The 9,251-nt window shown below is 39.4% G+C and overlaps 1 protein-coding gene across 2 annotated transcripts; it reads right to left on the bottom strand.

The window, feature by feature from the left end:
- Positions 1–1,118: 1,118 nt before the first annotated feature.
- On the bottom strand, positions 1,119–7,788 carry scamp4 (secretory carrier membrane protein 4). Of its 2 annotated transcripts, XM_027290528.1 has the most exons (8): positions 7,658–7,788; positions 6,598–6,620; positions 6,319–6,447; positions 6,066–6,222; positions 4,048–4,149; positions 2,955–3,072; positions 2,666–2,729; positions 1,119–1,311 (listed from the first exon to the last, which is right to left on the bottom strand). In XM_027290528.1, the coding sequence occupies exons 2-8, from the start codon at positions 6,602–6,604 to the stop codon at positions 1,289–1,291; spliced, it is 600 nt and encodes a 199-aa protein (XP_027146329.1). In that variant the 5' UTR covers positions 6,605–6,620; positions 7,658–7,788; the 3' UTR covers positions 1,119–1,288. The 2 variants fall into 2 exon arrangements, with proteins under 2 accessions (XP_027146329.1, XP_010743964.1); XM_010745662.3 differs by having other exon boundaries at positions 1,119–2,729; positions 7,658–7,787.
- Positions 7,789–9,251: the final 1,463 nt, after the last annotated feature.

Raw genomic sequence — 9,251 nt, 5'->3', positions numbered from 1 at the left:
GTCTCTCTCTTTCTCTCACAGAAATTATTTACTTAAGTTTACTTAAGACTTAAGAGCTTAAGTTTAACTGACACACTTATCTGGATGTTTTCGAGAAGATACTGCATACATAACTCCACAGTTGACTCAGACCTGTTTGTTTTTGTCGAATAAGTCTGAGGCTGAACAAAATTACAGGAATGTAGCCTGTATCTGCTCAGTGTTTCTCACACTCTGTCATTAACATCGGCGCTCAGTGACGCCTTTGGTTTCATCTCAAACGAGTACTGTACGTATGTAAGGTTAGAAGCAGCTCTCTGCTCAATTATTCAAGAGTGCTGTCTAACAAAGTTGAACAGAATTAAGGTTATATATTGGTCTAATAAATTACAAATAAATAAAATATTGCCAATACAGTTGGACAGATTTGGACCTTCATGCTTAGCAGAGGCATGCTCACTTTCTTCGAACATTTCTAAATAAATCAATACGACGGCATCATCTTGTTGCCAGGGTTCTCCACCAAGAACAGATAAAACACAGCAAAATGGGAGCAACCAGACCACATGTGCCAAGTGGGGGACAGTGGTGGAGAACTGGTGGCCCAGGGCAACTGTTATTGATGTCGAATATATAGATATTGAAATCTGTATTTAACATGTTTGTTTGAAAAGCTGAAAGATAATGGAGTTGTCTCATGTCACAGACTGCGTTGTAGTACTCAAGGTTGGTCGTGGTTTTGAGGCCACGTCTCTTCTTGGAATTGGCCGCACTCGGTCTCAGACAAAGGGGACTCTGGATTTTAGTTCAAGACCACAACTGCAGGGATATGACTCAATCGCCTGGGCATTGTCTGAATTATTTGTTAAGCGTGTGGGAGAAGACATCAGCCAAATCTTTCGTAATAAAATGTCCTAAAACCTGCAAAGAGTTCATCCACGAAACAGCGTCCTGAAGAACACACAGTGGTTCAAGATACTTCAAGGCGTCAATGTAGCAACCTTCACCTAAATAGGTTTCATGAATATTAGCTACCTAAGTATGTCATATACTGTCCGGTCTTGATCTTGACTCCGTTTTGATCAACACATTTCAACCATTAAAATGTCTTTTACATTTACTCAAGACAGACAAACGTGGTGGGAATAAGAATATTTATTGAAATGTTGTCACTTATCAAATAACAGAGAAAAATCAAAATACTAATTTTGGCAGTTGGCCTTGAAGGACACTTTTGTAACAAGAAATAAAAGAATAAATATTCAAATCATGAGGCAGGCACCTTTCACTTCCAATCGCTGCTCGCACTTCATACGGGCTTTGACTGGATCACTGAGCCAAAATAAAAGTAGAGGAACTGTTAGGTAAAAGCCACATCGAGTTAAATCAGATTCTTTAACGAGGTTTGTTCGAATTACAGCATATCAGATTGCATTTTAAAGAGACTGTGACTACATTCACATGCAATATTTCACTCTTTCTTTCCCCATTTGTTGTCTTAGTCAGTTTGTATTGGTTATATGAGGTCAGTTCATTTGAAATAAGAAACTTCTGTTGAGTCCCACACCCATTAGGCTCCATCTAAGCACACTGTAATCACTAAACACTAAGATTCAGTTTATCTGGGGGGGGAAAGTGAAAGTGACTGGAACATTAACAACAGCTGATAAGGTGCTTTCACAGCAGGGCGCTGACCACTAAAAGCAAACAGTAGATATGGAATGAAAGAAATTGAGAAATACTGAGATTACAAAACAACGTCGACTTTGGGTGTGGCTTTTTTTTTTTTTTCCACTATCAAAACAAACGTTTTGGCACATCAGTGCTCAGTGAGAAATCACAAAGAAGGATTACGCACCAACAACCTTTTTTTTTTTTTTTTTTTTTTAAATGTTTCCACATGTTGCTTCACTGAAGCAGAAGTCCAGTTTCACAGAAGAATTAGCAGTAAGGCGAAAAGTCAAGCGATGTTTTTCGCATGCAAAAAATCTGCACGCAATATTAAAGGCGCATTTCAAGAAATCACAGCCAAAGCAGGCAAGCATGGAGATATAAAGCTGAAATATCAAAAATAAACTGAACTCCTGCCAGAATACACGTAACACACCGATAAAAAACGTGCAGCTTTAAGACATTCTCTTGTTGCAAAAGAAAGAAAAAAAAAACCCTGCTCTTGAGCATACTACAATTTCTAGCATGCAGAGTCTGGCAATACATAAAACAATGCTATCAATAAAAGGTCCGTAAGGCACACATCCTTCACATACTGCAGCAGTTTTTGAGTTTCCAATTGCATATTTGCAAGACTGTTCATTTCTCCTCTCTCTTTCTTTTGAGCATAAAATTGTATTTCCTTCCCATTCATTTTAATAAACTATTCTGTAAACAAAGTTGAAACTGAATGATATATTTTGAGCTTTATAGTTTGAGTGTCCTCTCGTTCGGAAAAAAAATACATTTTGTCGTGTAAGGTTGAAATGTTATGGCGCTTTGAAGTGCTTTTTATAGGCACCACAGAAATGGCAAGTTATCTGTCTCCATCTAGGGGCGACTCTCGGCTATCACCAGTGACTGTTGTCGGGATAGCTCGGCACTGCGGCAGGGTACTGAGGCAAGCTCGGGCCCTGTGCCGTCTGCGCAACAGCGTTAAAGCCTGCTTCCCTCACTGGTGCACTCTTCCACATACCGGTGCTCCACTCCTCCTGAGCGCGCTGCATACTGCCGCCGCCACCGCGGTACAGTCTGTGCACCTGCCACATGAACAGAAGTATTATTAAAAAGAGAGATAACTTTACCTTTCAAAGTTAAAGTGTAATAATTCAAAATCTGTGAGAGATTTCAATAGTACAAAGTATTACGTACAGTTTCAAGTTTGAAATGAAGTCTGTAGCTGAAAGTATGTAGAAGCAATGGACGCTGATTGTGCATTTTGCGCCTTTGTGGGTTTATATACATGAAGTTGTGCGTTTACTCACCTTAATGAGGACCAGTGCCATTAAAGCAGTCACCGCAGTGAAGAGCAGAGTTGTGACAAGCATCACTATGGCAGAGCCCACATTTTGGCTGAAAAACATCACTGTCGCAATCCAGCCGCTTTGAGGTGAGATGAAGTAGTACGGGTTAGTGTATCACACAGTGTGCAAATTAGCAAAGTGGATTTAATACAAATGAACAAAAGTTACTAACGAGCCGTTAAGCAGCGAGGAAAAACAGATGCAGTGACAAACAGCATAGAGATGATCAGTGTAAAACTGGCTTCATGTGGCACGTTATATCATCAGTGAACAGTATCATTATTATTATTATCACAAGCAGATGCTCGGTTATTGGACACGGATATTACTCGACAACATGGTCTCTAAAAACTGATGCGGCACTCTGTGTGTTCTTATTTAAATTCTTACCAAAAAAAGACATAACGTAAATTAATTAATTGGTTCCCATCATTATAATTGGTGATTTGAATATGCATTTTAATGACTCATCTAATGCTTTCATAGCAGATTTTCTCTGAACCCACACACTGTCCTACTTAAAGCAACTAGCAAAGGTGGTGGGCTACCGGATTAACTCAATGAACTCAAAATTAGGGCATGAGAAAAAAAAGCTGTAACATAAAATAATTGTATTTTATAAAATAAATATTAAAAAAAGGATAAAACCTGCAGAATTAAGTGCAGCTGATTTGTACAAATCGGAATAATTGGATAGATCTAGATCCCTTCAAAAATATTTTTGTGAGCATGTGACATGTGACATGTTTTGACAGAGTTTCTTTCTTTCTTTCTTTCTTTCTTCATTAAGATGCGAGTGGTTCTATAAACCAACATAGCCAACGCTGCTCCGGCAACTCAGAAACAGATTTCAACTGTGAAATAATAGGAGTAAAAATGTAAAAAGCTGCTTATTTTGGTGTTAAATCCATCTTTGGATTATAACTTCAAACAAACATGAAGATGCTAGTGTCTGAAGTACAGAACATAAGACCTCATGACCCACTCTGTGGTAAAAAAAACAGTCAAGCAACATGAGTCACACAGTCTTCAAAGCCGGTTTGGTTCAACTCACCATGTTCCCCAGCCAGAGATGCCTAAAGTCTGGATGAGAGCCAAGACACACTGAAGGAAGAAGATGAAGAAGAAGGCCATGAAGTTGAACGAGCTATCAGCCCTGTGAACAATGTGGAGAGAGAGAGAAAAAAAGAGAGAATACAAAAGATGATAAAACAAATAAGCCAAGAGTTGCTTTATTTTTGTTGCAGTGTTGCTTCCACCTACTAGTGGTCAACAAACTGTGGGTCTTCGTTATACAACTTCACACTTGTTTCACGGTCACTCTCTGCAAAGTGTGAAAGTACAATGGAAGACCAGTAGGACGGATGTGGCCTAAACTTAATCCTAATGTTGTAGCCAACTTTGATGAGTGTTATAGGTAGTGTGTGTGCATATGTGGTAAGTTGGATGCATGTCGCTGTTGCTGCACACCTAAACACATAAAAAGGTAATCACAGAGGTCACGTAGCCTACATAAGACTAGAGGAGGGGACTTCCCATGACGCACTGATCTCTTCTCTCTCTCTCTCTGTATTTGTACACATTCATGCCCAATCAATGCATTTCACTAACTGAGCTTCTTCCCCGGAGTTATTCGTGCTTTCTCGTCTCTCGGGTTCTCATGGATCGTGGCTACACCTGTGTCAGCGATTGGTCGAGCCTGCTGCTTTGAGCTAGGCGATGAGCTAGATGCTGCTCGAGGTTTCTGCCGGTTCGAAGAAGGTTTTTGCCTCGCCACCGTCGACCAAGTGCTTGCTCATGGTGGGAATTGTTGAGTCTCTGTAGATAACATTATAAAGAGTACGGTCTAGACCTCGATGTGGAAAGTGCCGTGAGATAACTTTTGTTATGATTTGGCGCTTTATAAATAAAACTTTGCTTCAGTTTTGTTTCATATTTACAAGCTCATTTTTTACGTCAGTCATTAAATGCACCCGGCATTTGTAGGGGTTTTAATCTTTATATAAAGAAAACGTCACATGCATACTTCATGTAAGACCTTATTTAATGCACCACTACGTGTTTGAAATGTCTTTTTCGTTCAGTCGGCTGCAGGAAATGGATGGCCGAATGAAAAACAATGAATTCACCAAAGTTTATTTTAGCTTTTGCTAAAATTGACACTTGTCCAATATGGAGGCAATGAGCTTCCAAGATGCAGCCTACAGTGAGCACTGTCAACAACCACACTTTTTTGTGTGGCTTTTGTGGTGATATACAGGAAATTCAAAAGCAACTGGCAGCTCACCAGTTGCTTCAAGTAGGTTATATAAACACTATTGACAAGCTAAACTAAAAACCACCTGGCCCACGTGGATTTCCTGTTTCACAGCTAGTTAGGAAAGATATGACTGATAAAAAAAGTTTCCCTTTCCCCAGAATTCTCAGCATTATCTTAACTTTGTAACTTCCTACTTCTGAGTGCCCTGAAGGCAACGGTTCAGTCAGTTCATCCATTTTTATGGATTTTTACAAAAAAAATTCTTGATGGCTGTTAAATTCTTCAGTTTTTAAGCCTCTTTGTCTTTTACCTCCTTATCAATTATGTCACAATAATCATCTGGCTTATTTACCATATCTAAAATAAGCCACATTTGGATAAAAGTTCCTCCCACCATCTTTGCAAATTTGATGAGCAGTGGCGATAAGGAATGAATTAACTCTTATCGTGGTGGTGAACAGGCACGTGCCCCCACCAGCTGTTTGATATCTGGACTTTTTAAAGTTTATTTTATATTTATTAACATAAATCTTCATTATTGCTCCCTTTGAATCATATATGCCAAGCGCACGTCGGTGGGCCGTACAGCAGCAACTTTTTTATTTTGGTTCACGTAGGTGCAGCAGCGCAACGTGCAAAAGGGCTGGATGGAAGTGAGTGAGGTGTGGTGATTATTAGATACTCTCTCACATAACTGGTCTCAGAGGTTAAACTTAATAATGACAACAAAGCGTTACCTCAGGAAGTGTCTTGATGGTTCAGAGCATCACAACATAAGACACATAAATAGTAGGAATCGATGGCCGACTAACCTGAAGGCTTTGTAGAGTGGTCTGTACCAGCAGGTGTAACTGCATGGGCTGAAGAGGATGAGCCAGAGAAGAGAGAAGCCAAAGTTGGTGGCATTTCCACCTCCAGCCCACCAAGCAATACAGGAGATCACATTTAAGCACAGCGTGCCTGAATACACTGCAGAGGAGAGAGAGGACAGTGATGCATCTTCTTCCAAACAACACAAAACGTTTTTTTATTAACGTATATTAAAAAACAACAACAACAACTCACTCATCCAAAGTGTGTAAACTCTGCGCACCAGCTGCTGGTGGGGCGCGGGAATTTCCTCCTCGATGTTATGGTAGAAGCATGGCTTTATTCTCATGAACTTAGGGATGGGAGGAAAGTTATTCACCCGTTCTGAAACAGGAAGGAAAGCTTTACCACAAAACTGCTCGCCTTGCTTTTTTTTTCCAATTCGCTATTTCACAAGATGCCTGAACACATGGCATTTACATACATGTACTTTACAGATAGAGATCGATCGATAGATAGATAGATGTTACAAACCTGCCATTTTCAAATCTTCACACCTGTATAACAGGAAAAAAAAACAGAAATGGAAAAAGCAGTTAACGCTCTACTCTCATTTCATTCCAGGCAGAAAAACTTTAACCGGTCAGTGTTAACATTTAACCAGTTAAAGTAGTGACTTAAAACCCTGGTCGCTCTCCCGGCTGCATATGCAAATGTCTCGTTGTCCTACTTGTTTAATGTATTAACATATAATAGTTTACAGTCCACATAGGCGTGGTTGCATTTTACCCATGTGATATTATTGACTCTTGGGGCTTGAAAAGGACACACACTGTTTGTGTTAGTGAGAGGAAGAAAGAAAGAAAGTGACAGAGCCCAAATGGCTGACAGTTAAGAAGACTCCTCCACACTTTACGAACCATAAAAATGAAAGTGTGGGAGCATTTGTGAAAGTGTTACTAAGAGTCTGCAGGATCTCTGTGTGACCTCACTCAGCATCTACATGTGTGTCATTTGATTAAGTTAGAGACATGTGACCATCAGACACTCTCACTTCAAATGGGAGTCAGTTGGTCAGCTGTAACTTTGGAGAAACGTATAAATCTGTTTTGCTACCACATGAGTACAACCAGCACAAACTTTTGGACAAAATTGTCCATGAGGAGCAAAAGTGAAACTGATATCAAGTTTCTGAGCGTGGTTGAGTGTAATAAAGTAAACATAAAGTACAAAAAGAAAATTCACATATGTTGCATTTACACGTGGAGGAAAAACATAAAATATGAAGAAATTACCCAAATCTCAGCAAGTTAACTAAGTCAGTGGTGATTGTTATTAATGTGATTTGCATATCAGGCACACTAAATACTCCTGTTGCCTTTTTTAACTGGACATAAATGAAGTTATGTGCTCACTTCATGTGTGGTATCAGACAGTAAACAGCAGCTACAGCGTGATGTCGGGTAGCGTCCTTATCAACGTCGCCGCTTCATTTGACTAACCGGCTAACGGTTGACAAAGGCGGCAAAGGCTACACACGTTCATTACGGTCATCAGGTCAACATAAAGTACGGTAGAAATATGTCAACATTACCGGGACAGCGTCTATCTCCTCACGTTTCCGTCGACAACTGCTGCAGGGGTCCGGGAATCACTCAGGATGCGCTTTTTCGACCCCATCAAAAACACACTGCGCCTGCGCACCACCGTTGCACTTTGTAGTTCCGAACCGTTCACATTCTACGCGTTCGGGCACCTCAAGAACTACAAGTCCCAGGAGTCACGTGGAGCGGTAAACGGGAAACGCGTGACTCCAACATGACACCCCCTTTTTGTGTGTGTGTGTGTGTGTGTGTGTATCCCTGCCTTGGATGTTTAATAAGATCCCACCCAAGCTAATTACGAGAATGAGATCATGTGTAATCGATCGGAATTAGTCTCTTATCGTTTTGGAGCACAGGCATTAATCACAGACATTTTTTACAACTTTATCTGATATCGAAACAAAACTGCGGGAGGCGATAAACTATGTCAGGGGTGTCCAAACTTCTTTTTAAAGAAGGCGAGATTTGACAATGTAAAGCAAATCTAAGACAATCAGGCGTGAACAAATCTAAATAATAATAATAAAAAGAAACAGTTATTAATTTCTTTCTCAGATAACAACGAATTAATTACATGAAATACTTCAAGTTGATACAAATGTTCATTCTAAACATGACTTATATGAGTAATGCAAAGTCTATTAGATAGATAGATAGATAGATAGATAGATAGATAGATAGATAGAGTGGCAGGTTTTATTTTTCAATGCAGCCAACACATGAAACACATGTCAGATACAAGAATAGGTGGGATAAGAGGGATAGTGTGTAATAAATAGGCTGAGACTGAGTCATTGTGCAGTGAACTGTGGGCTGACACTGGTTGGAATCAATACTCACAGGAAAGAACAAAAACAGTAATTAATTTTCACTCTAAACAAGCAGTCGACTTCATGAATGAAAGTACTTTATTGGGAAATTCTTTTGTTGCAGCAGCATTACAAGTAACAATACAGAACAGGCACACACTTTATACAGGTAAAAATCGGCGACAACAGTATAAACAGAATAGAATAAACTCAAAGGAGGAAGAACATGGTTCTACCTCTAAAAAATATACATAAGAAAAATATACACATGGACTCAAATGTGTGTACAATGCAAATGTGCACTGTGGAAACTTAAATAGGGAGAGTGCAATTATACATCCATTATTATGTCCATCAGAATTACCATTTAGGTTAAAAACGTCTCATTCTTGCTCTTGTCTTTCACAACATCATTCAGAAAGCAATATTTTGTGTCACATCTACAGATATATAACACCAGCAGTTATGTCCTTCAGAGGTTAACGTTTAGGTCTTCAACCAGAGGTCCACGACCCCTAGGGGGACCGCAAAGGTACTGCAGAGGGTTTGGTTATTAATTGCCAAGAGCTGTGCGTCTTTGTACACTGATTCATCCAGTTCAGTTATTATGCCAATAATAATTATGCATGAACTTCAAAATCAATCATAAACACATACAGGCTAAAAAAAACAAGTATATAAATAGGTTAATCATGTGAAATAAAAGTTGAATAAAGTAAATATAAAAGTTATTAAAATGTCTCTAGGGGTCCTTGGGCTGAAAAAGGTTGAAGAT

Source organism: Larimichthys crocea, chromosome XVII (assembly GCF_000972845.2).
Source record: "Larimichthys crocea isolate SSNF chromosome XVII, L_crocea_2.0, whole genome shotgun sequence".
NCBI lineage: Eukaryota > Metazoa > Chordata > Actinopteri > Sciaenidae > Larimichthys > Larimichthys crocea.
The sequence above is the reverse complement of the archived record's forward strand: the minus strand, read 5'-3'. Positions and strand labels throughout refer to the sequence as shown.

Coding starts and splice junctions, on each gene's coding strand:
- scamp4 (XM_010745662.3), bottom strand. Junction 6,223..6,318: donor AGTTTACACACTTTGGATGA/GTGAGTTGTTGT, acceptor TCTCCTCTGCAG/TGTATTCAGGCACGCTGTGC. Junction 3,073..4,047: donor ATCTCTGGCTGGGGAACATG/GTGAGTTGAACC, acceptor CTCACCTCAAAG/CGGCTGGATTGCGACAGTGA.